At 39.2% G+C, this 25,990-nt stretch overlaps 5 protein-coding genes and 1 long non-coding RNA gene across 6 annotated transcripts in view; all 6 read right to left on the reverse strand.

The window, feature by feature from the left end:
• Positions 1-2,012: 2,012 nt before the first annotated feature.
• Positions 2,013-3,253, reverse strand: LOC111586606 (uncharacterized). Its single transcript, XR_002748000.3, has 3 exons — positions 3,178-3,253; positions 3,043-3,106; positions 2,013-2,501 (listed from the first exon to the last, which is right to left on the reverse strand). It is a non-coding gene; the product is annotated as an uncharacterized LOC111586606 (long non-coding RNA).
• Positions 3,254-5,796: 2,543 nt separating this feature from the next.
• Positions 5,797-6,637, reverse strand: LOC111586596 (gamma-crystallin M1). The gene is made up of 3 exons (XM_023296349.3): positions 6,579-6,637; positions 6,217-6,468; positions 5,797-6,116 (listed from the first exon to the last, which is right to left on the reverse strand). Exons 1-3 carry the CDS (start codon positions 6,585-6,587, stop codon positions 5,841-5,843), a joined length of 537 nt encoding a protein of 178 aa, XP_023152117.1. The 5' UTR covers positions 6,588-6,637; the 3' UTR covers positions 5,797-5,840.
• A 2,553-nt stretch (positions 6,638-9,190) lies between these two features.
• si:dkey-57a22.15 (uncharacterized protein LOC795575 homolog) lies at positions 9,191-9,917 on the reverse strand. The gene is made up of 2 exons (XM_023296340.3): positions 9,654-9,917; positions 9,191-9,527 (listed from the first exon to the last, which is right to left on the reverse strand). Exons 1-2 carry the CDS (start codon positions 9,774-9,776, stop codon positions 9,255-9,257), a joined length of 396 nt encoding a protein of 131 aa, XP_023152108.2. The 5' UTR covers positions 9,777-9,917; the 3' UTR covers positions 9,191-9,254.
• A 1,686-nt stretch (positions 9,918-11,603) lies between these two features.
• On the reverse strand, positions 11,604-12,598 carry LOC111586592 (gamma-crystallin M2-like). The gene is made up of 3 exons (XM_023296343.3): positions 12,452-12,598; positions 12,099-12,341; positions 11,604-11,930 (listed from the first exon to the last, which is right to left on the reverse strand). Exons 1-3 carry the CDS (start codon positions 12,476-12,478, stop codon positions 11,655-11,657), a joined length of 546 nt encoding a protein of 181 aa, XP_023152111.2. The 5' UTR covers positions 12,479-12,598; the 3' UTR covers positions 11,604-11,654.
• A 394-nt stretch (positions 12,599-12,992) lies between these two features.
• LOC111586591 (gamma-crystallin S-1-like) lies at positions 12,993-18,402 on the reverse strand. The gene is made up of 3 exons (XM_023296341.3): positions 17,619-18,402; positions 17,185-17,427; positions 12,993-13,522 (listed from the first exon to the last, which is right to left on the reverse strand). Exons 1-3 carry the CDS (start codon positions 17,811-17,813, stop codon positions 13,250-13,252), a joined length of 711 nt encoding a protein of 236 aa, XP_023152109.2. The 5' UTR covers positions 17,814-18,402; the 3' UTR covers positions 12,993-13,249.
• Positions 18,403-18,553: 151 nt separating this feature from the next.
• Positions 18,554-25,990, reverse strand: part of LOC111586587 (putative stoned B-like protein) — a 7,685-nt gene continuing 248 nt past the window's right edge. The window contains exons 2-8 of the mRNA XM_055014938.1: positions 25,771-25,990; positions 23,427-23,701; positions 23,100-23,383; positions 20,837-20,901; positions 20,710-20,739; positions 19,549-19,791; positions 18,554-18,898 (exon numbers count right to left, since the gene is read on the reverse strand). The exon at positions 25,771-25,990 is cut by the window's right edge and continues 23 nt beyond it. Of these exons, the coding sequence (XP_054870913.1) occupies positions 18,629-18,898; positions 19,549-19,791; positions 20,710-20,739; positions 20,837-20,901; positions 23,100-23,383; positions 23,427-23,701; positions 25,771-25,990 (1,387 nt within the window). The 3' untranslated portion in view covers positions 18,554-18,628. The remainder of the gene's footprint in view (positions 18,899-19,548; positions 19,792-20,709; positions 20,740-20,836; positions 20,902-23,099; positions 23,384-23,426; positions 23,702-25,770) is intronic.

Below are 25,990 nucleotides of genomic sequence, written 5' to 3' on the forward strand. Positions count from 1 at the left end.
GATTAAATTGTGGGGGTGTTTCTGAGTCCCATCAATTCCTGCAGCCCGCTACATATTTAGGTCACGTGATCTGGTATCTGTACATAACGTACATGTGCAGAACACACACCTGTACTCAGCGCAAGGTCATTTAGTTTGTGGGTTCATCTGTATTAAATGACCATATTCTATGTTGCTGTGATTTCTGATCATCAATAACTAATAAAAATGCTGCATTTCTGACATATGGGGGAATGAGCAGCCTTGGAGGAGGACTGAGCTCTCTGAGTGCTTTTCTTGTTATATCCATTAAGCCATTATTAGAGTCATGGTGGGCTGGAGTCTATCCCAGCTGACTGAGGGTGAAGGGAGAGGACACCTGGACAGGTAACAGTCTATCACAGGGCTACATACAGAGACAAACAATCACACTCACATTCACACCTATTAGCAATTTAGAATCACCAATTTACCTCAGCATGTTTTTGGACTGTGGGAGGAAGCTGGAGAACCTGGAGAAAACCCACACATGCACAGGGAGAACATAGAAACTCCATGGAGAAAGATCCTGGGAAGGCCGGGACTTGAACTGGGGATCTTCCAGCTGCAAGATGAAAGCGCTAACCACTGAGCCACTGAGCAGCCCCTTTTCTAGTTATATGCACAATGTTATTCTGATAAAGTTTCTCATTAGAAAGTTTCTCCATTGTTAACTTCCTGAGTCACTCCTGACAGGACAGATTCACATCCTTTGTTGTGTAAACTGGCAGCTCCACCATGATTGCTGTTGGACCTCCTGGTTTCTCAGCATCTACACCTGCAAACAAGTGAGTCCTGGTTGTGAACGGACCATCAGCCATGTTAGCTGGAGGGACTATAAACTCTGGAACTCCCCATTAGTCAGTTAGAACTGAGCATGCTTCTTGGATGAAGGTGAGATGTTTCAAGAACCTTCAAGAGAAGTCCAGAAAGGATTGTCTGTGTCTCTCTCCCCTCTCTACCACCCCCTTCCCCCACATACACAAACTCTGGTCAATAACCTCTGACCTGCACTGTAATAGTACATTCAACCATCAAGCATATTTGCACTTCTTGGACTGTTACTTATTTGCACTGTTCTGAGTATTCTGCACTAAATCCGTCACTTTATCTCATAGTCATGTTTACATTTCACTCAGTTCTGCTTTTCTTAGTTCTTAGTTGTTGCTCAGCTCTAGTTTTGCTTCCTTTGTTCTTTTTTGCCCTTTAATATCTTATTTTCTAAGTGTTTATTTAATGTCTACTGTTGCACGAAGAGAGAGTAACAAAATTTCGATCCTTGGTATGTCATGTACATATTGAAGAATTGACAATAAAGCTGACTTTGACTTGACTTTGACAGATGGTTTCTACTGAAGCTCCTACGAGCACCATGACCTGAGGACTGAGAATATACACAGATGTTATTCTGCTTATTATTTTCACAACGTCATTCTTTTTTTTTTGTCACTCTACTGACAAGTAAAAACATCTCAATGTTTTGTCATTTAGAAGCGGTTCCAGATGTATTTGACAGAAACAGATATGTTGGTTTTCAGTGACTAAAAGAGCCATACAACAAAAGTGCGTTATTATGTTACAGGTACTTGTCTTGTGTTGTCCAGTAAATAGAACAATCAGCATTTCTGTGTCTTCAGAACTATTTCAGCTAAACTAAATTAGTAGTAGTTAATATAGAAAAACCTGAGCTTTGGCTGTTCAAATGAAATATGTGTTCTTTATTTGCCATGAACTTATGCTAACAGTAGAGATATTTTAATGTTACAGCAAATGAATTTAGATCTTATTACTTCTAGATGTTTCCTCAGGTTTTATACTGATTATATTATGTGTTCACAATACACATCTTTAGTTGTATGTAGCCTATATGCCGCTACTATTAGCGCTGTATTAGTACTAGTTTGCAGTTAGAGTATTGGTTGAATTGGGCTAGAGATCAGACAGATCTAAGTTCGGCTCTAGGAGTGGAGGAAAGGAGACTGAACACAATGATATAAGTTTTAGGTGGTACCAATTATATTATATTTTGACATAGACAAACAACATTTAACATTTAAAGTGAATGGCCATTCATGAGAAGTGCAGAATTAAGTCACAATTATTTCACAAAAAAACATTATTCGATGGATCCATTAACACGCGAGAAACGATCCATTAGACGCGCGAAAGAGTTCTGAAGTTCACCCGAGATAGAACACATGCAACAGTTCAGTGGCCCAAATCGTCCAGAGTCCAGAGGGAAAGGGCAGTGTCCAGGGAAAGGGAGTGTTGAACGAGTGGTGAATGGGTTTGGGCCAAGAATGAGTTGTTGCGAGGGGCAAAAAGTAAAAGAGAGGGGCGGCTGCCTTAAAGGAGCCTCCTACCAGCCCAACCAGGTGGAGGAGGTGCAGGAGGTCCAGTTCAGTTCACTTCAGTTCGAGCTCCAGGGTTCTTCAGGCAGTGTGGGCCTATAGTTCTTTGGGTCTAGCTCGCCATCACCTGGCCTATATAAAGGACAGGACTAATTAAGTTTCCAGTGCACACAAAATAAATCCAATACATTCAAAAAAAACAGTGCTAAATATTAATTATAAATAGCAGTGTCAATTCTTATATTGTACAATATATAAATAATCAAAGTTCAATTCAAAATATAAATCCCAATTCAATAAATAATATAATATTTGTCACATTAAAATATTCATTACAATCAAAGTGTCAAAAATACTAAGCATCCAAAGCTAAAGTGCATAATCAGTCACACTGACTAAGTGGACTGGGTTTAAAGTGCATGGAGATGCATAGGACCAATAAACAAATCAAACTGGCCTAAAAATGGCACTATATGCATTTAAAAGTCATAAATAGGTAACACACATTTCAATAAGTAAACCACAGTGATTTCGTTTCATTTAGTTATGTATATTCTGAGAACCGGGCATGAAAGATGAATGCTAACCAGCCCCATTCAAATTAATATGGTGGCGTGGCTAGTTGAACCCTATAGGAAATGAATGAGAAGAATGCTAATGCTAACGCACTCACCAATTCCTTCTTTAATCAACACCCGCGACTCCACACGACGCCTGGCGGCTCCAGTAGTTGGCTCCTATAGTTTGAGACGTGTTGCTTTAGTTTTAAAAGTTAATGTTACGAAATTAAGCGAAAATAGCACCGTACCTTGCAAAAAACGTTCCCAACGCGTCCCCCTCTCGAAGCTCGCGGCTCGCGAGTGACTTCCGGATATAAAACAACCCGATTGGCCGCGCACCGTCACGTGACAGGACGCACAGCGTGACGTATGACGTCATTACGCATTTGACAGGACCGTTTTGGAGACGGGAATGGAGGATATACTTATTTATTTATATTTCTAACTAGGGTTTTATCACCCGGGTTACACGTATTTACTACAGATTATGTCATTTTTAATTAATGTAACTGGACATATTTTAATGTCAAAGAAAACTGAATCTACAGCCTGAACTTGTAGACTTCACCTTTGCAAACAGCTGAGAAGAACAGAAAACTCATAATATCACAGTAGCTCATGTATGCTTGGATATTTTTATCATTTAGAAATAAAGCACATGAAAATTAGCTTAATGCTAACACTCTATATGCAATACATCAGATGTGTTCTAAGTTAACAGCATGGTCTCTGATCAAAAAAAAGAATAAATAAATAAGATTTATGTTGTTCACAGTCTCATTTTCATAGGTTTGGCCTTCAGCCCTCCCAGTTATGATAACAGTACTCCTAGAGCTAATGAACCGTTAGCCACCGTGAGCTAACCATGAGCTAGCCCTCAGTTGTAGAACTGTAAGAGCAGTGTTGGGTCTTACCATGATAAACTAAATGTCACATTAATTTAATACTAAGGTAATTATTTTTACTCTGCAGGTACTTCATTTCTTTGTCCCCTACGCAACTCACGAACTTGTTAAGAATCTGGGACTTAGAGCATTAATCTTTTAGCCTGATCCCATCCTGTATCTAGCCAGAACTTTTTAGTCTTAAATGTCATACTGAATATATCTAATATCCTTTCTCAGGGTTCAAGCTGAAAGACGTAAGCCCCACGCAGAGTTTAACTTAGCTAGCTAGCGAAAAGCTACAGGAAAATGTGGTGCCAATTATACAAGGGTTTTTATTTAGACAAATTATATGTCTTAATTTGAACTTTTACATGAAGACTGCGTAGCTACAGTTAAATGTGGTACCAACTCTATAAGGATTCAACAGAATTTATGTCATATAATAATTCAATTCAATTCAATTTTATTTATATAGCACCAATTACAGTCAAATTGTCTCGAGACGCTTTACAGAACCCATATGCCTGAACCCCCAGAGCAGCCCTAAGGAGACAGTGGTAGGAAAACACCCTTTTAACAGGGAAAAAACCTCGAGCAGAACCCGGCTCTAATGTGGGGGGAACCATCTGCCTGCTGGCCGGGCGGGTTGAGAGGGACAGAAGAGATAGAGAGGTAGAGATAGAGGGTTACAGTTGATGGGACAGCAACCACAGATCTGAAGCATCCAGCTCTGGGATCAGGGACACTCGGAGAAAGGACACAGGGAGAAACAGAGTGAGTGTAATGCAATAATGGTATATATATATTAAATATAATGGTAGATAGAGAAGGGCTCAGTGCATCCAGAGAGGTCCTCCAGCAGCCTAGGCCTGTAGCAGCAGAAGTAGGGGCAGAACTAAGGGACGTCCAAGAGGAAGACTCCAGCTGACCCCCTCAGGGTCCCCCAGTCAGTCCTAACTATAAGATCTGTCAAAAAGGAAGGTTTTAAGCCTGGTCTTAAAAGTAGAGAGGGTGTCCACCTCCAGAACCCAAACTGGGAGCTGGTTCCACAGGAGAGGTGCCTGATAACTGAAGGCTCTGCCTCCCATTCTACTTTTAGAGATTCTAGGAACAACAAGTAAGCCTGCAGTCTGAGAGCGAAGAGTTCTGCTAGGATAATATGGTACTATCAGGTCTTTAAGATATGATGGAGATTGGTTGTTAAGAGCTTTATATGTCAGAAGAAGGATTTTGAATTCTATATTTAACAGGAAGCCAATGAAGAGAAACCAATATAGGAGAAATATGATCTCTCTTGCTAACTCCCGTCAGTACTCTGGCTGCAGCGTTTTGGATCAGCTGTAGATGTTTCAGAGAGCTATTGGGACAACCTGATAATAAGGAATTGCAGTAGTCAAGCCTAGAAGTAACAAATGCATGGACTAGTTTTTCTGCATCAGTCTGAGACAGGATGTTCCTGATTTTCACAATATTTCTCAGGTGGAAAAAGGAAGTCCGACAGATTTGTTTTATGTGTGAGTTAAAGGACATGTCCTGGTCAAAGATAACACCGAGGTTCCTCACAGTAGTACTGGAGGCCAATGTACTGCCATCCAGAGTAACTATATGCTTTGAAAGCAATACACCATACACAATAAGTGTATTGTTATGGTATATACTATTTGATGAGTAGTGCATTTGCTCTGGAGCAACTGCAGTACAAATTTAGCTGTGTCTTGTTTCCTGGTAAGTTACACTCACTAGCATCTTGTTCATAGTATTAATTAGTAGTAAACATGATTGCAGCCCAATAACAATTTTACCCCATTAAAAAAGACATGATCGGTGTTAATGAGTAGTAAATTAGGTGATGGAACCACTGTTATTTGTGTATATTTGGGACATGGACTGTGCTGTTTATATTTCAGATTATTCTCTAATTTTGTTAGATATTATTAGGAACAAAACCAGATGAAGAAAGCACAGATTTGACAAACAAGGTTATGAATTACTCATTTTAATTTACTAAAGTCAGATACAGAGCTCTAACACATGTCAGTGATGCGCCTCATGCTCATGAACCTCATGCCGCTCATTCCCATCTCCCTGAAGCTCCTGTACTCTCCGGGCCTCAGGTACATCATCCTGCCTCTGAAGTGGGGCTGCTCGTACATCAGCCAGTGGCCGTCCATCACCTGGGAGGACATGCAGTCGGACATGCGGTAACGGTCCATGATGTTGTCGCAGTCGTCCATCAGCTCAGACATCTGACCGCTGAAGTTCTCCCTCTCGTAGATCCTCATCCTGAACTGGCCTCTGTGCTGTAATTTAACGCAGGAACAACATGAGTATGGCCACTACAGAATGTTAATAAGAACAAAGCAGGTTTACATTAACAGTAGTCAAAGGGAAGTGTCTTACGAAGGGGATCATTCTGCAGGATCTGATGGAGTCGAACATCATTCCCATGCTCATCATGCGCTGCATGTCGTGGTACTCGCCCCTCCTCAGGAAGAACTGGTTTCCCATGAAGTTGGGCCTCTCGTAGACCATGAAGCAGCCGCTCTCCACCCTGCAGGACTGACACCTGCTCAGGTAGGAAGACATGTCAGAGCAGTCGCTCATGCACTCATAGGAGCGACCCTGGAAGTTCCTGTCCTCGTAGAAGACGATCTGAAACACACCACAAGTCAGAGATGAGGGGTGTAGGTGTCAGTGCTTCAATTTTGTTTTATGCAAACTGTAATTGGAAGTCTAAAATGTGTAGGTAAACATCCCATTACCTTGCCCATGGTGGTGGTTTAGGTTGTTCCCAGTGGATGGTTCAACTTGCTCTGCCAACTCCATAATTCCAGGGCCTTTTTATACAAAGTCCCAGGGGCCATGTTGTGTTGTTATGCAAATGTGCAAAGCTGATGAATTAGCAGTATGACTTTTGCTGAACAGGGCCCATTAACATGTAACAATGGTTCTCCATCTATACATTTCTGGCAGCAGTCATCTGCATTGTCTATTATAAGCATAAGCTTTGTGTGTGCTCCATTCTCAGACAGAAGGTTCTCCACATACAGACTGATCATCCGTGATGGACAGAACATGGCACCGGGCCACATCTCTGACAAAACCACGACAGACCCAGAACCTGTACAAATACTGCACTGTGTGTTACATGTAGTTTCGGACCCACCACTGATCAGAAATTCTGTTTTGAAGATAAAATGACTGCTGTTTCACAACACTTTCATTTGTTTACACATGTTGATTTAGTTAATTTAGTTAATTACTTCTAAATTGAATTGCAGCGAGGGAGATCTGCGTGACACGGCTTTCAACCAAACAAGGCACAGCAATTCAACTGCTCAGTACATGGAATTAATAAGCTAAATGTTACATAGACAGAATATCTGAAATTAGAGATTCATGTAAAAACTGCTTTAGAGGAGAATTTAAATTATGCTCTTGTTAAATAAAGACATTTTTGTGACCATAAATGTATCTTCTGCCCTTTAGGAATACTAATATATAAAGATTAGCAAGTATTACTTACTACAAACTTATTTGCTCTTATATTGCCTACTTATACAGAACGAAATAAGGTACTGAATGAGTGCAGAGACTTAAATGTGATGAAGTAGTCTTTTATTATTATTACAGCTTGCAGCATGCAGAATTTCTGCTACATGAAGAGAAGAACTTGAGGACTTAATGAATATCATTTATCTGAGCAATGTTTCAAAAAATCAAGTGTGGAGAAAGCTGAGATCTACAGGTCTGAGTATCTACTAATAGCTAAAGGTTCCAGCTGATGCAAAATAATTATAGTAATTGTAAATGTTTTTCAGTTTGGATGTTCAAAAACCTGACTGGAGACATCACGACCTCAACGCTTTGATGAAAAAGCTGATGTATCGAGAAAATCAAAAAAACGACAAAGTGAAACTAAAACCAGCTGACTGCAAATAAATCATGACACACATCAAGCAACAAAAATCATCAGATTTACAGGAAGTTCTCAAATTACTGCATGAAACAAACATGACATTTTTCTTGTGTCCTTTTCTTCTGCAATGCTTTTAATTCTCCGTGCATCAACTCCATATATTCCAGTAGCCATTGGGATAAATGCACATATTCTGTTTAAATTTGCACAAAATTTGGATGGAAATTAATCTCAATGTCTGACTCCAACAGCTTAGTACAAACAACATGAAGTCATCTAACAAATGGATGAATATTACGGGACCTTGGCGATTGTTGGAAGACTTGTCAAGACGCTCTGCTATCAGATTGGGTGGAAGGCACAAATCTGACACAAATCACAGAATATTAAAGAAATATTTTGAGTAGTATTACAAATATACAGTTTGGATCATATCTGAACTTATTTTATGTGGGTGGGAAGCCAGTGAGGAATTATGCAATAAATAAGGTAGAGAAAGAATACATTTTCCAGAAGAAACCCATAGAAGAAGAATTAGTAGAATACCACCTGATCTCCAAACTGTTTGGAAAAGCAGGAAAACTTAGGAATAAAACACTGACTTTCTTCCTGCTTTCGTTAACTTTAAAGACTTTAAAAACGACCGCCTACAAGTTCAACAAACATCATTCTGGGATTACCACAACAAATAGCTGTAATACTATGTTTTTGTGATCATCAATATCATGAGACTACTCTTACTGTACTGTAAAAAAAAATAGCATTAATGATTTCATGATTATAAAGATGTGTTTTAGAGTTTTGATTTGGAACTTAAACACCAAGATTTTTTTCAAATGAATGAAAATGTTCAACATTAACAAGTGAAATAAGTTATTAGAGGGCTTTAAATGACCAAAACATCTTCAAATCCAGCAATGTAGCAACAGAAAAATGGACTTATTATAGCATATATTATATAAAGTACAGTAAGTGTATTATTATGGTATATACTGACTCATAATTGATAGTCTACAGAGACAACATTGGAAACTTTGATAGTTTATGAGCTTATTGCTGCGTCTTGTTTCCTAATAAGTCATCACATCTTTAAAAAACTCATTAGTCGATTGTTTACAATGTAAATTATTAATAAACATGTTAGAGGCCCTTTAATTTATTTTTTCTAGACTTTTAATGCACTTTTACTGCTTAATTATGTTTTATTTCTATGATTTTAATGTCTTAATATCTACTTTTAAATCATCTTTATAATTAATTTTAAAGTTCTGTGATGAATTTCTTTGCCATTGGACAGCACCTTGACTTGCCTCGTGTATGAATTGTGCTCTACAAATAAACTTGACTTGCCTTTAATATTATTTAGAAGGCTCCTTTGACCTCCCAATTCAGCAAAATAACTCTTCTTGACGTCTTTCAAAGCTGTATCAATGAAAGCACTCTGACATAGCAGGGTAAAAATTCAACATCTTTAATAAACAATGTGTTTGATATTTACAGCAAAGCTTTCGGTCGATGGCTAAAATTCGGTGACCCTCCTGAAGGAGCCGACGATAGCGCAAGTGGCGCACCAGTCGCGGTACCTCCGGTACTCGCCGGGCCGCAGGAAGTACTGTCTGCCGCGGTAGTTGGGGTACTCATAGAAGATCCAGTAGCCATTCATAACATTAGAGGAGTAGACGTGGCGATGGTGGAAACGGTCAGACACACAGGGACAGTCATCCATGAACTCCATCATGTGGCCGCTGAAGTCGGGCTTCTCGTAGATACGCAATCTGTAGGAGCCTCGGTACTGTAACAGCCAAGCAAAACCAACAGGTGACAATCACATATTCAAGAAACCAACATAAGACTGTGTTTGAATGGGAAAACCCTTAGTTTACGTCAATGAAAGCAGCACAGAGAAAGTCAGTCTTACCACAGGAATCATGCGGCATGAGCGGATGCAGCTGCTGAAGCCCATCCAGCGCTGGTAGTCGGGGTACTCGCCCCTCCTCATGAAGTACTGGTGGCCCATGAAGTTGGGTCGCTCGTAGATCATGAAGCAGCCGCTCTCCACCCGGATGGAGTTGCAGCGGCTGAAGTACGAGTGAAGGTCCGTGCAGTCGTTGCTGCACTCATAGCTCCGACCCTGGAAGTTCTTGTCCTCGTAAAAGATAATCTGGTGGAAAATAAAACAGCATCAAGATCGGATTGACGTCCAACCTCGCCTGGTCAGCATTTTTCAGTTCAAAATAAAACATACTGACAGTAACTCCCTTCATACGTGAGCAGAGAGGAAACAGTTCTTACCTTGCCCATGGTCTCCGTTGGAGAGATTCCACATGTTTTCAGGGCTTTTTATACCACCTCTCAACAAACAAAGCATTGTTATTCAAATTCTCTCTTAGTTATAATTGAAGGCTACTGGCACATGTTTACCTTTGTGTTGGAGCACAACATTGGGTCAGAAATATGGATTTGTATTTGAAAAAAGAGGATAAATAATTAAGCAGTTTGGTGTTTTGACACGTGTGGACAAAGGAAAAGACTAGTATGGTATCCACACGTCCAGCGCACAAAGGCTGCAGAACAATATGGAACAGCCCTTTCGCATTAAATATGTTGCATAACAGAGCAGGAAGCCATTCATTCTCCCTCCTGCTCTACCTGAGCAGCTTCACTGGATGTAAATAAATAAGTGTATACTGGGCTGCTGTAGGCCATGCTGAGGATTATCGTATACACGGTGCTGCATTTAGCTGCTACGCTTTTATCAACTAACACCACATGTAGATTCAGGCGTTTACATGGCTTTGACTCAATGGACTACTATTCCCTTGATGATTCTTGTTGTGAAGACTCCCCTGAAATTATACCTCTGCAGGATGAGCATGTGCACTCGATTTCTGAACTAAATATAGCAAATAGTGACTATTACTCTTATTTCATTACACCTCTGTCCACCACAGATCACATAGTTTTCTGTTTATCCTGAAAGGACACTAACTTGTTTATAGTGTCCTGGTAAATCTCAAATTGAAGGTATGTGAGGTTTATCTGTATCTAAAGGGTTTATAGATGTATAGAGGATACGTAGGAAACTATCCAGCCTCAGTATCCATCCTGTGTCAGAACATACATCTGCAGTTTTGTATTAAATCTGAAAATGTAAACTCTGATTTGTGATTAAATGCTACAGAGGATTGATTTGTGTGATTCATGTTATTTAGTTACATACAATACCTGTGGCAATTTTCTTATTAAAGATTCCTCAAACTTGTCTGATATTTGTCCCAGAGTTTTAGGGGATTTCTGTTTACTTTTGTTTTTCCAGAAACATTAAGACAGCTCTAATGGAGTGTGTGTGACTGTCATTACATATCGGTGTAATTTAAAATATTTTAAAATATGAGTCAGTCATGACAACATAATGTGAATGGCATTAGTTTATACTGTGACATATGTTTAAAATAAGGTGCTTTTTTATTTATGTGTCCTGCTTTATTAAGTCAGTGTCCATCTTTCATCTTTATACATTTTTGTGGGACTTTAACTCATTACATCTGACCAGACTCAGTTGCCTGTCCATCAGTCTGCACTGACACTCTATACAGTGTTCTACGCTAATCATATGGATAAATTCTGCCAGCATCAAGACCAGTTAATCCTACTGGAGGCACAAACTGGGAGAGGACAACACTGGCATTGTCCAGTATGGTATCCCTGACCGTAGAGGAGATTAAGCTAACCACAGCTGCCAGACACAAGGTATTTTCTTTTCTGTAACTGGAAGACAAAATCTGCACTCTCCAATCTAAATGTAGGGGAATTTTACAAAAAGTAATGAAGCTTAGTGGTGAAGAAGTACACAGAATGACAGATGAAGTATTTATTAAGCAGGTTTATTGAGGGAACAGACAGTTACAGAGTCTTGACTTCAGTTGGAGTCGGTGATCCTCCGGATGGATCCGACCCTCGGGCTCACGCCTCCCCAGTCGCTGTACCTGCGGTACTCTCCAGGCCTCAGGTAGTACACTCGGCCCTTGTAGTTGGGCTGGTCATACATCAGCCAGTGTCCATCCATCACATTGCAGGAGTTGAAGTCGGAAGCGCTGAGCCGGTCCTGGACGTTTGGACAGTCGTCCACCAGCTCATGCATTTGACCCGACATGTCAAAGCGTTCGTAAAGCCTCATCCTGTAGGATCCTCGGTACTGGTACAGCAGCAAAAACTCTGTTACTACCTCCTCTGACTTCATCATTAGTAACATACTAGGCAAACTTCTTATTGCTGATTTAGAAAAAACAAGCTATTAACATTGCAAAAAAGTCTTTGCATGGCCCTTTGAAACTACTTCTCAAACCTCATCTTTATGACCTACCTGAGGGATCAATCGGCAGGATCGGACACCATCACTGATGCCAATCATGCGCTGGTTATCAGGGTACTCTCCCCTCCTCAGGTAGTACTGGTTGCCCATGTAGTTGGGCCTCTCGTACACCATGAAGCAGCCGCTCTCCACCCGGATGGAGTTGCATCGGTTGAAGTAGGTGTACAGGTCAGCACAGTCGCTGTTGCACTCATGGTAGCGACCCTGGAAATTCCTGTCCTCGTAGAATATGATCTGGGAAAGCAACATAGATCTATAACACAGCAGCGAAAGATCCACAAACTCCTCAACACATCCCAGTGTGCAGAAAACTTGGCTAAACTTGAGAGTTTAACTTTCTTTACCTTTCCCATGTTGGCATCAGTCTGCATTAGCGGTCAATGCTGTCCCTGAGCCAAGCCACTGTGCTTTATAAAAAAAAGAAAGAAAGGGCAGCTGTGTGATTGCACAGCATAAAGTATTGTCATTCAAATATATCCCCCACACTAATGGTGGATCAGGGGAGCGTGGGTGGGAAAAATCTGTTTATGTATAGATGACTCTTGGTGTGTGATGAGTTATTGTTCTTTCTCCATGTTCATCACAATTTCCTCCCGAAAATGCTGCGATACAATAGAGGGAGTCCTGCACAGCATCAGCAGGAATAAGCCGATATCTAATCAGGCCAACGCATGATAATTTGCACAATCTAGCAACTTTTCTCTTGACGTGGACCAACATCATTCCTGATGTGGCACAAGATGTGAAAGATTTACACAAACCGGTGATTTATCTCAGGTCAGACATTCAACCTAAAGGTTTGTCCTGAAGGCTGCAGTATTCACAACTCATGCAGTAGTTTTAAACATCTGAGATCCTCCTCACAACTAAATGCACTGTGAAGACTCGATTTTACAATTGCTTTATTATAGTGGTGAGTGATGAAAAACAACTCAAGAAATGCGTTGATTGTGCTGTTGATGGTGAGTGTTTCTCAGAGTTCCTTTTTTGAGTCCAAATCTCAACATCAGAGAACATTCTGAGTAATATTTAAAAGGTTTTTCAGGACAGTCAGTCAGTATAACACAGGTACACTAGTTTACTATAGTCTCAAAGGCTGTTATCGCAACATGAAGTCTTTTCAAAACGCTCTCCAGAGCAGATCAATAGTCCATGATGCGTCTGATGGATCCGACCCTGGCGCTCCTGCCGCCCCATTCACTGAACCTCTTGTACTCTCCGGGTCTGATTAGGTACATCCGGCCACGGTAGTTGGGATGCTCGTAGAAAAGCCAGTTTCCATTGGTGACATTGCAGGAGAAGATGTCGTTCATGTGGAATCGGTCCATGACGCTGGGACAGTCGTCCACCAGGTCCATCATCTGACCGCCAAACTCGATCCGCTCGTACAGCCGCACGTTGAACGAACCAGGCTCCTGGTTATGGATGGGAACAGGACAATGAATTAATAAATGCAGCCAGACTTATACATCTTTTAATAATTATATTATATTGCTAGCATGTTGTATTAGCTAAAGATGCCCATTAATGCTTTATTAATGTCTACAGTACATTTTATAGCAGTTATTTTACCATATACACTATCATTCAAAGGTTTGGGATCATCCAGACAATTCCATGTTTTCCATGAAAACTCCCACTTTTATTCATGTGCTAACATAACTGCACAAAGGTTTTCTAATCATCAATGAGCCTTTCAACACCATTAGCTAACACAATGTAGCATTAGAACACAGGAGTGATGGTTGCTGGAAATGTTCCTCTGTACCTCTATGGAGATATTCCATTAAAAATCAGCTGTTTCCAGCTACAATAGTCATTTACCACAGTAACAATGTCTACACTGGATTTATCATTCATTTAATGCTATCTGCATTGAAAAACTGCTTTTCTTTCAACAATAAGACCATTTCTAAGTGACCCCAGACTATTGAACGGTAGTGTATATTTTCGTTATCTAATCTCAGAGACTAAATCATTTATAAATCTATACGCTGGATGGATTTCTCTGAAATTTGATTCACACATTCAAGTCTCTATTGGGATAATCCTGCAAAATATCTATCACTGTTTTTTGCCTGCAGAGCTTATCCCATTAGCCTGAACTGCACTGTGTGTTTAGTGATAATTTATAAAAATTAGCATGCTAACACACCAGGCTAAGATGGTGAAGATGATAAACATTACACCTGTTTAACACTGATATGTTAGCATGTTAGCATAGTAGCACCTCAAACTGAAATGGTGACATTTATACCTGTTGAACATTGGTATTGTAAGCATGTTAGCATGCTAAAACTAAGATGGTGAATATGCTTAACGTTTTATCTATTGAGCAACAGCACATTAGCACCGTCACTGTGAGCATGTTTGCATGGTAAAATAGAGTTTGTGTAAACTTTGTCTGCTAGCGTTACCAGTGGGAACATAGAATTTTCAGTCTTTAGATGTTCAGATGTCATTTAAATGCTATAAATTACAAACTTCATATGTCTCCAGAGAGTTTTCATTAAAACAAAAGCCACAAACAGCAGTGTTAGCATCTCTTTAGCATCTTTATCATTAGATTTTACTATTTTTATGTAAAAAAACAAAAATAGTTGTGCTTAACCCTAAGATTGTGAAAATAGAAACCCAACCTTACCAAAACACCATCTGAAATGAGAGCTTAATAATGGTAGTAGGCAGTGGTGTGACAGTTTACATTTCAACTGGTATTTTCCTACTGAGTTGTTTCAGTGTGAGATAATGGCTGTTTCGGATTTTACTATTTCTGTTACGCAAAAACAGTAAAACTTCAAAACACTAACTTAACATTGAGCTAGCATCTCTTTAAGGTGAAAAAACAAAGAAATTTGCTAAAATTTTTAAGTATATCTCACTAATTAGAAAATAATTGTAAGCATAAGTTATTCTAAAAGAGAATTAACAGTAATGACGTTAGCCTCATTATTGTGAGCACGTTAACTATTGTTGCTAAAGTTAGCATTTAGCTAAAAGCCATTGTAGACTTTGTTACCAATAGTGACACGTTAATGCCTTTAGGGTTTCCGATAACAAAAATCATTTTAAAAACCCAACAGTTTCCCTGAAAAAAAACACTTAAACCTCAAAACACCAACTGAAATACTGAGTTAGCATTTCTTTAAGGTGAAATGAGTCTAATCATGGCAGGACATTGGGGGAAAATTTGGAATATACTGCACCAAGTAGGGAATTCAAGAGTGTAAGGTGAATTAGCACACATTCAAGCACCTTCCATGTTTTTTAGCTCAAGTCACATTTTTCATTTTTCCGAGCAATATGAAGTCCTGTACCTCTCTGGAAACAAAACTCTGCACATCAGCTGTAGAAAGACGTTTCACTGTGCTGCATGGATCTTCCAACGACTTGCCATACAGGTGTTGAGCCATGCTGCATTTATTTTATTTATCTGGATAAAAAAAAAAATGGACCGAACTCTGTCGCTGAATTGGAAAGATATGTATGGATAGAAAACAACCCAAGGTTAAAACTTTCTCTTATTGTTAAGTGGATTCTGAAGAAACCTCCAGAACACCGATGAGTGTTTTAAAGTTGATTTACATGCTTCTAAAGACAAAACCATCGTTAGCTGAATGTTTACTAATGGATCATTCCAGACCTGGAGGACATTTTACATCAAATTTCAAATAATCCAAGTAGAAAATACTAAAACATGCAGTAGTTGTGTAAATGTTCTTATCCTGAGACCAAATCTAAAAAACAAACTAGGAGAAAAAAATCTTTGAAAATATTTTTAAAATCCCAAATAAGTCTGGAGTTCCCCTAAAATGCCATTTTTCTCTTGTCCACCCCCCTGATGACCAAACTGAATCTCTAATAAAACAGTTAGAATCTAATTTAAATCTCCTTTTTTTGGTTTTATTTTTTCATTGATGTGTCTGTAATTGTGGGAACATTTTTTTAATCAACATGATATTTTAAATAATAATTATTATGCATGAAACGTCTCCCACAACATGTTAGCACAACCTTTTTAGCTGGTAGAAGAAGAAGAAAACTGTGAATCACATGAAACGCTGGTATTATCATCATCCAACAGTTTTCTTAAAGAATGGGTAGAGCAAAGCTATGTCTTCTCTTCCATTTTTCATATTTTCATTATCTCCTCAAAATGACAAAAAAGTGTAAAATAACCCAAATAAATAACAGTCAAAAGAATTCAAAAACTGTCCAGAATGACAAAAAATTATCCAAATGACAAAAAAGTCACACAAATTTGTCCAAAATGACTCAAATTCTGTTCAAAACTACAAGAAACAAATGTCCAAAATAAATCAAATTTGTCCAAAATTTGTCAAATTTATCCCAAATGATAGAATCGTGTATGCAACGCCTGTACAAAACCTGTACAAAATGTCTCAAAACCTCCCCAAAATGATTAAAAAAACATGTCCAAAATAAATCAAATTTGTCCAAAATTTATTCTCATTTATTCTAAATGATAGGATGTTGTATGTAATGACTAATGATTTGCACAAAATGACCAAAAATGTGGATAAATGTCTCAAAAACTGTCCAAAATGACCCAAAAGATTTATCCAAAGGGACTAAAATTTGTCCAAAATAAAAATAAATTGTCCAAATTAATTGTAATTTGATTTTGGGGGGATTTTGAAACATTTTGGACAAGTTTTTGTAATTTCGGACATATAAGGACAGAAATCAGATATCTGACTGAACGTCTCCCTCCAGCTCCTATTATCAGGATCAGACTAATTCTTTGGACTGTTTTCCATCAGTCAGTTTGTCCTCTTGGTCAGCAGTAACAGCAGCTAAATATCTAGCTTCTACTGCTGAGAAAAAGATCACATTAGCATGGATTAGAGTAGAGTTAGCAAACAGCACAGAAAACATGGAAGAAGAAGCTGAGCCAATAAGCCTTTGATAGATTATTACCTATTATTGATCAATATGGAGCAGAACACTGGAAAAGAGAAGGTTGATTTTCAAACATCTGGAACCCCAGATGTCCTCCAGTTGTGGAAGGACCCTCATCATCAGACTACCATGTATCTGTGGTGTGTTTTCTCACCGTTGGGATGGAGCGGCAGGAGCTGACCGAGTCGTTGACCCCCATCCAGTGCTGGAAGTCGGGGTACTCGCCCCTCCTCAGGTAGTACTGGTTCCCAGTGTAGTTGGGCTTCTCGTAGATCATGAAGCAGCCGCTCTCCACCCGGATGGAGCTACAGCGACTCAGCTGACACATCAGGTCTGCACAGTCGCTGCTGCACTCAAAGCGACGTCCGGAGAAGTTCCTGTCCTCGTAGAAGATCACCTGAAATCACACGTTTCATTGATCACCCTGTGAATCTGCTCAGCCCAAACAAACAACCACATTTTCATGCTTTCAATCCGCCGCTTCTTCATCTTTTCATTTTAAAGTATAACTCAAGAAAAGCCTGGAGGCCTTTCCACTTCACAATAAAAGCCTTTTCTGCGTCACACAGCAGCATGGTGAGTGTTTACCTTCCCCATGTCGGCTGCCCTGTGATCCATCCAGCTCTCCGAAGACTCCACCTGGCACATATATAGTGAATGTGAAGTGCAGACTCTGCATGTGTCATTCATATTGTAATCTTTGGTGTTTGTGCCGCCTGAAGAGTGGTCATGTTTGTACAGGTGAGAGCTGACAGGTCTGCTGTTTTTCCACACTCTCGTCATCACACGTGGAGGATTTCTAGCTTCAGAGCAGCTCCTGCTGAGGACTTTTTATATTATAACTCAGAAGGCATTTTCCAGCAGCACAGAAACGACCTCTGGCAGTATTTAGTTGGTAATGTTAGGATTCATCCTGTGTGAGCAGTCTGAGGCTGTGATATCAATCTCTGTCTGGTTTACGGTGTTTTATAGCGTGGAACAAATGACAATTTAACAAGTTCACTTTAATCTGAACTCTGCCGCTGCCCTCTGGTGGAAAAACTGATTCATGTCCAAATAAAAACACACTATTTAGACGCTGCTGTAAGTTTAAATATGAACTACAATGTGTCAGTGCATCATTTTTGGGGGGCATCAAATGTAAAAGTAGAGAACATCGTCCCATAAAGCACAATCAGAGTCTGTTCTGCAGCTTTTGATCAGAATAAATATTATGGAAGTAAAAAAAATCTAATAATTTGAAAACATTAAAGACACCACAATCAGATGAAGTTCATGTCAGAGAATGAAAAGCTTCAGAACAGCCTCTAAATGGACTCAGGGCTCATATACTAGGTTAAAGATCAGATTAATGTGCAGCTCTACAACACAACACTGGAGTCTGGCTGTGAAAGGTGTCAGTGCTCTCAGTGTTTTATTCAGGCCTCTGATCACAGCCAGGATGCCAGGCCATGATGATGTCACTTCCTCCCAGGAAAACATGGCCTCCAGGCGCAGAGAGCAAGAACAGAACCGCAAACACCTGAGCCCCGACGCCACTTTATTCAGTGAGCGAAACAAGGCAAAGAGCAGACATTTGACAAGAACGTCCTCCGGCTTTAGAGGTCCATGAGGCGCCTGACGGAGCCAATCCTGGAGCTGATGGCGTTCCACTCGCTGAAGCTCCTGTAGTCTCCGGGCCTCAGGTAGTAGTGGCGCCCCCTGTAGCTGGGCTGTTCGTAGAGCAGCCAGTGTCCGTCCACGTTGCACGAGTTGAAGTTGGAGTTGCGGAATCGGTCCGTGAGGTTTGGACAGTCATCGGTCAGCTCCATCATCTCACCAGCCATGTCGAAGTGTTCAAAGAGCCTCAACCTGAAGCTGCCGCTGTGCTGCGGGGGTCAGAGGTCAGAGGGTCAAAGGTCAGGGGTTCAGAGGGTCAAAGGTCAGGGGGTCAAAGAGGGCAGGATGCCAATCAGATTTCTAGAAACAAATCGTTCAATATTTTGGAAAACGTATTTATATGTAGCCTAGCTTAGCATAAAGACTGGAACTTAACCTTTTGATTATAAGTGAACAAGGTATCTTTAAATCTTTAAAATAAAAATGTTTCTTATGATGTAAAATTGCAGAACCAAAACTTCATTTTCTATTGTCACTAATTGAGTCTAATTTTAGAAATATATTTACAGTATAAGAATTTTATTCAACAGTTTCATCCATTAAAGAATTTAATTTGTATTTACATATTTTCATACAAGGTTTTGTGTATTTTAGGAATACATAAAAATTAGAGTCTATACATCTAAAGAAATTGGCTAATTTTATACCTTAATTCTGTCTGACCTCCGTTACCCTCACCCTGGCTAGTCGAGGCAGATGTCTGCCTTCCCTGAGCCTGGTTCTGGTTCGCCCAGTGAGATGCTCAAAGGGATGGATTGTGTTTGTTTGGTTTCTCTCTCTAATATATTCCTGTAAGTTGCTGTATGAAGCACCCAGAGATGACTCAGTGTTACCTGATGTCGTTTACCGGAGGTCTTACCGGAGGGATCATGCGACAGGACCTGACGCAGTCGTTCATGCTGGTCATGCTCATGTAGTCCGAGTACTCGCCCCTCCTCACGAAGAACTGGTTTCCGGTGAAGCCCGGCCGGTCGTAGACCATGAACATGCCGTTCTCCACCCGGATGGACCGGCAGCGGTCGAACATCGAGTGCAGGTCGGCGCAGTCGCTCATACACTCGTAGTGACGACCGCCGAAGTTCCGGTCCTCGTAGAAGATGATCTGAAGGAGCAGAAAAACAAGGAATCTCACAAAACCAAGAGTATTTAAGATGAGATGAGCCTTTGTTAATACCAAAATGGGGAAATTATTTATTCTGTCTGACCTCTGTCCTGTACCCTCACCCCGACCAGTCGAGGCAGACGTCTTGCTTGACTGCCTCCACCTCTGTCCTGGTCGGGGTGAGGGTACAGGACAGAGGTGGAGGCAGTCAAGCAAGACGTCTGCCTTCCCAGCTCTTTACCTACTAAATATCTTTGCATTTATTGACTATGCACTAAAAAAACAAACAATTTCACTTTAAATCACGACGACAATAGATATATTCTGCTCTAGTCAATTCTAATCTGCCGTTACGGCAGCAAAGTCACAAACATTCAAAGAATATCAACATGAAAATGAAAAAAATAATCCAAAATATACATAAGTACTAGTTCTAGGAGTAACAGTACTTCACATATCAGCAGTATTGACAGATTCTTTCATGCTAATAACAGCAATAAAACTGAGAGTATGTTTAAAATGAGCATGCAATGACTCGAATTTGACCAAAATGATGAAATATGTCTTGAAAGACTCCATTATTTCCATCCACAAGAATCTGGAGAACCTGAACCTATTTTTTGTTTGGGTTTTTTTGTTGTTTTTTTTTCTACTGAATTTCTTAAATTATTCCCTTTGCTGCTGTTAGACTGCAGATATCCTCACTTTGGGATTAATAAAAGTTTAACCTACGGTATCAAAATAAACCATGATACACATAAGGACTAGTTCTGGAAGTAGCATGCTAACAACAGCAATAAAACTGAAACTATATTTCTGTGTATTTCTAGTTCATTCCTTCATTTTTGTGCTCTAATTTGACCCCTGATGGGTTTTATAGGATGTTCTTCTTCCATTTCAGGCTAACTGAACACCAACCTTCCCCATGCTGCTGCTGCTGCTGCTGGTCTAAAGAGCTTCCTGTGGTGGTGAAAGGCCTTGTCGTCGTTATATCTGCTCCTCTGTGTTGTTATTCTAATGAGGCTGCTGTCAGCACAGACTCTACAGGAGTCTTCTTCTTCTGCTGTTGTTGACTCTGTGCAGCTTCCAGCAGGAACCAGTGAAGCTCTTCTGTTTGGATAAAAGGCTGAATTCAGGGTATTCAGAGGAAAGCAGCAGGTAAACATGGACAGAGACCGAGCTCAGACAACCATCGGACGGGAGGGAAAATGGAATTAAAGCCACGTTTGTTCCACTGCACTTTGATTTATGTGCTTCAGTGTGAAAATAGGTTCATAAAAAATTCACCAGGATGCAGAAAATTAAGTGTTTGATGCTTGAAGATGCTCAATTTAATGAATTTCTGTTTTTATTTGTTAAGTTTGTTCTAAGCTTTGAAGACTGTTTGGATCATTCCAGAACTGGAGGACGTCTGGGCTTCAACATGTTAGAAATTCAACCTTCTCTTTTCCAGGTTTCTGCTCCATATTGATCAATAATAGGTACTGATTGATCAGCTTCTTCTTCCATGTTTTCTGTGCTGTTTGCTAACTCTAGTCTAATCCATGCTAATGTGATCTTTTTCTCAGCAGTAGAAGCTAGATATTTAGCTGCTGTTACTGCTGACCAAGAGGACAAACTGACTGATGGAAAACAGTCCAAAGTCACTTTGGACAACTTTGGAGTAATTTGGGTCAATTTTGGAGTTATTCTGGACAATCATAAGTCTTTTTGGAAAGTTTTGGGTGATTTTGTACAAATTAAGGGTAGTTCAGAATGAGTTTCAAATCATTTTGGTAAAATTTGGAGTTATTCTGGACAAACTTTAAGTCTATTTTGGAAAGTTTTGGGTGTTTTTGGACAAATTTGGAGTAATTTTGGTCAAATGTGGACCAATCAAAAAAGTAAAAATAATTTTTCTTGATAATTTGCACAACAGGGTTGCTTGAGGTAGAGTGTAGTAGGATGCTAACAGGATGCTAACAGGATGCTAACAGGCTAACAAAGGTGACAACAATCATTCATTCAAAGCTGACAATGTGATGAAAATCAGAAAAACAGAAGAGCTTTGCTCATTCTTTAGGGCAACTGGTTGATGATTGATTCCAGTGTTTCATGTGATTCACTGTTTTCTTCTTCTTCTACCAGATAAAAAGGTTAAGCTAACACATTGTGGGACACGCTCCATGCGTCATAATTATTTTTGCTCAAAATTCATCCAAAATGAGGAATTTTGTCATGAAAGAATCTATGTAATATTGTTATTTAAGTGTGAATAAAGGTTTAACCTACGGTATTGAAATGTCCAAAATGACTCAAAATTAGTCCAGAATTCTAAAAAAAATAAATAAATAAATTCAAAAACTACAACTCTCCCAAAATGTCATAAAACTTGTCAAATATTACACATTTGTGCAAAATATTTAAAACCTAATGCAAAATGACTCAAAATTATTACATAATCATTGAAAAGTGTCCAAAATGACATAAATCTTGTCAAAAATCACACAAACTTGTCCAAAATGACTAAAATATGTCCAAAATGATGCTAAATTGTACAAAATGGCTCAGGATTTGTCCAAAATGATGAAATTTGTCATGAATGAATCCGTGTTGTATTGTAATTCATGTCCAGAGCAATCTGGACAACCTGAGCTAGTAAATATGTGTATTTTTGGTTTACTCTTTTTATTTTTCTACTAATATTTCTTAAATGTACTGTACTATTCCCTTTGCTGCTGTTAGACTGCACATTTCTTCACTGTGGGATTAATAAAGGTTTAACCTATGTCATCAAAACGCCTCCAATGACTCGAAATTAGTCTAAAATGTGTCAAAATGACACATATGTTGTCAAAAATTACTTAAAATTAGTCCGGAATGACAATATCATATCCAAAATGCTTAAAAATGAGTCTAAAATGACTAAAATCATGTTCAAAACGATGGTGAATTTGCATAAAATAGCTCAAAATTAGTTGAAAATGCTGAAATATGTCCTAAATGAATGTGTGTAATATTATTATTTCCATCCAGAAACAACCTGAACTAGTGCTGATGTAGTTTCTATTTATTTTTCTACTAAAATCTCTTCAACGTTCTGCTCCATGCTGGATCACTGCAGACTTTCTAGTGTGTTTTTGCTCTAATCAGGTTAGAAAAGTGGATCTTTTAGAACCCAGAAAGCAGAAAGCAGCAACACTCTGGTCTGCAGCAGCTCGTTTATTTAAAACTTGTTGAAGGACCCGCTGGAGGACTAGGAGGACCTGGTGGAGGACTAGGAGGAGCAGGAGGAGGACTAGGAGGAGCAGGAGGAGGACTAGGAGGACCAGGAGGAGGACTAGGAGGACCTGGTGGAGGACTAGGAGGAGCAGGAGGAGGACTAGGAGGAGCAGGAGGAGGACTAGGAGGACCCGCTGGAGGACTAGAAGGACCCGCTGGAGGGCTAGGAGGACCAGGAGGAGGACTAGGAGGACCAGGAGGAGGACTAGGAGGACCTGGTGGAGAACTAGAAGGACCCGCTGGAGGACTAGAAGGACCAGCAGGAGGGCTAGAAGGACCAGCAGGAGAACTAGAAGGACCCGCTGGAGGACTAGAAGGACCAGCAGGAGGGCTAGAAGGACCAGCAGGAGAACTAGAAGGACCCGCTGGAGGACTAGAAGTCGGTGATCCGGCGGAAGGACCCGGTGGAGGCGCAGGTGGCCCCCCAGTCGCTGAACTTGCGGTACTCTCCGGGCTTCATGAAGTACTGGCGGCCGCGGTAGCCCGGGTGCTCGTACAGCGTCCAGTATCCGTCCATCACGTTGCAGGAATAAATATCGCGGCTGCGGAAGTGATCCTGAACCGACTCGCAGTCGTCGCTGAACTCCATCATCTGGCCCTGGAAGTTGGGCCGCTCGTAGATCCGGATACGGTACGGACCCTCGCTGGTCTGGAGGCGGAAAACCAGATTAAAAAAACAAAGATGGAACAAGCACAGAGCAAACTGTCATTATTCAGAACACCCAGATCATCAATACAGGACTCCATTAAAAAATACATTATTTTTATGTATATTTTTATTTGTTTATTCCCTTGTTATTCCCTTTGCTGCTGTTAGACTGCAGATTTCCTCACTGTGGGATTAATAAAGGTTTAACCTACGGTATTGAAATGTCCAAAATGACTTGAAATTAGTCCAAAATGTCTCAAAATATGTCCAAATATTGTCAAAAATGACATTAATTAGTCCAAAATGCAAAACAATGGTTTTAAAAGACTCAAATTTTGTCCAGAATGATTCAAAATCATTACATCACGGTTCAAAATGTGTCTAAAACGAAACCAATCTTATCAACCTTAAAATAATTCCTAAATGCTAAATTTGTGTATATCAGTTTGTTTCTAATATTTCTAAACCCTTTAAAGGGTTAAATGATAAATGTTCATAGTTCATTATTTAACACAGATTATATATATTATATTTATTATCTGCACAAAATCCATCTGAGAAAAATTATCAACAACATATCTCCAAAAATTTAAATATATATTTATATTTTTTTATTTTGAAAAATGTCTCTATTGATATTTTTTATTTATGTTTTATGCATTGTATTACTTAATTTTTTCTTTGTTTAACTGTCTCAACATATTTACCCGATGAGCTTCTACAAGAATTATTAATAAAATATTTCTGACAAATATTCAGATTTTAAACATTATATTTAGAAGCTTAAACAACAACATAAAAAAGTTTATTCTCATGTTAATTATTTATTATTTAATTTATTTCCTACACAAGTTCCTACAAATATTTACGCTAAAATATTCATATTTTAAATGGCATATATAATATATATAACATTTGAAAACCAGAAAACAGAGCACAGCATTTATTTAGGTGTTTTTCCTCTGATATAAATCATTTAATATTTAATTTATTCAGGTGCTCCTACAACAATTATGAACACTAAATAGAATATTCTATTTTAAACCTTATATGAGGTACTTTTTGCAGAAAGCAGAAGGATGCAGCCATTTAGATGGTTAAACTAACTAAAACTATTTTTTTCTCACATAAATGATCTAATATTTGGTTCATTAGCTGCATAAAGTTGCCTGATGAGCTCCTACAAGAATTACTCGTGAAATATTTCAAATTTATTTTTAGCTTTTTTTTTTTTTTTAAACCATTTTTCTGCAGTAAAATTCGTCTTCAAAGTATCATATGGAAGTTTATCAATATAAACTTCATATTAATGAAATTATTCATATCTTAACAGAAGTTTTTTTTTAAAGTTTCTGCATTTTTCACACAAAGGAACCAGAAAACAGAACAAAGGACAGATTTAGGAGCTCAAACATCAGTCAAACTAGTTTTTCTCAAATAAATGATATTTATGGACAGTTGCCTCATGAGCTCCTAAAATAATTATTCATAAAAAAAATCAATGATCTTTCAGATTTTTTTGAGCATTTTTCTGCAGTAAAATCCAAGTTGATGAATTTTTTTTAGAGGTTTTTGTTTTATTTTCTGTATGTTGTACCAAAGAAACAAGAGAAAATCAAAGCACTCATTTAGGAGCTTAAATAAGTTTTTTTTCTCACATAAATGGTCAAATATTTTAATAACTACCTGCAAGAATTGGTCTTGAAATATTTCCTTGAGGTTGTTTTTTTTTTTTTGCCCTTTTCTGCAGTAAAATCCACGTTGATGAATATTTTTTTGGGATTTTTTTATGTTTTATTCTCTGCATGTTGCACAAAAGAAACAGGAAAAAAAGGAAAACAGTCATTTAGGAGCTTACACCCATTTTTTTCTCACATAAATGATGTAATATTTTATTTATTAGTTGTAAGAATTGTTCTTGAAATATTTCTTAGATTTTTTTGAACACTTTTCTGCAGTTAAATCCACATTGATGAAGGTTTTTTGGATGTTTTCTGCTTTATTTTCTGCATTTTGCACCCAGGGAACTGGTACGTGACGCCGAGAGTTCTGAGCGGTTCTGTACTCACGTAGGAGAAGGTTCTGCAGGACCGGATGGTGTCGTTGTAGCCCATCCAGCGCTGGTAGTCGGCGTACTCTCCGCGGGTCAGAACGTACTGGTAGCCGCTGTAGTTGGGCTTCTCGTACAGAACCCAGCAGCCGCTCTCCACCTTGATGGAGTTGCAGCGGCTGAAGTGAGGATGCATGTCGGGACAGTCGGTGTCGCACTCATAGTAGCGGCCCTGGAAG

Source organism: Amphiprion ocellaris, chromosome 11, assembly GCF_022539595.1.
Source record: "Amphiprion ocellaris isolate individual 3 ecotype Okinawa chromosome 11, ASM2253959v1, whole genome shotgun sequence".
In the NCBI taxonomy this organism is placed as follows: Eukaryota; Metazoa; Chordata; class Actinopteri; family Pomacentridae; genus Amphiprion; species Amphiprion ocellaris.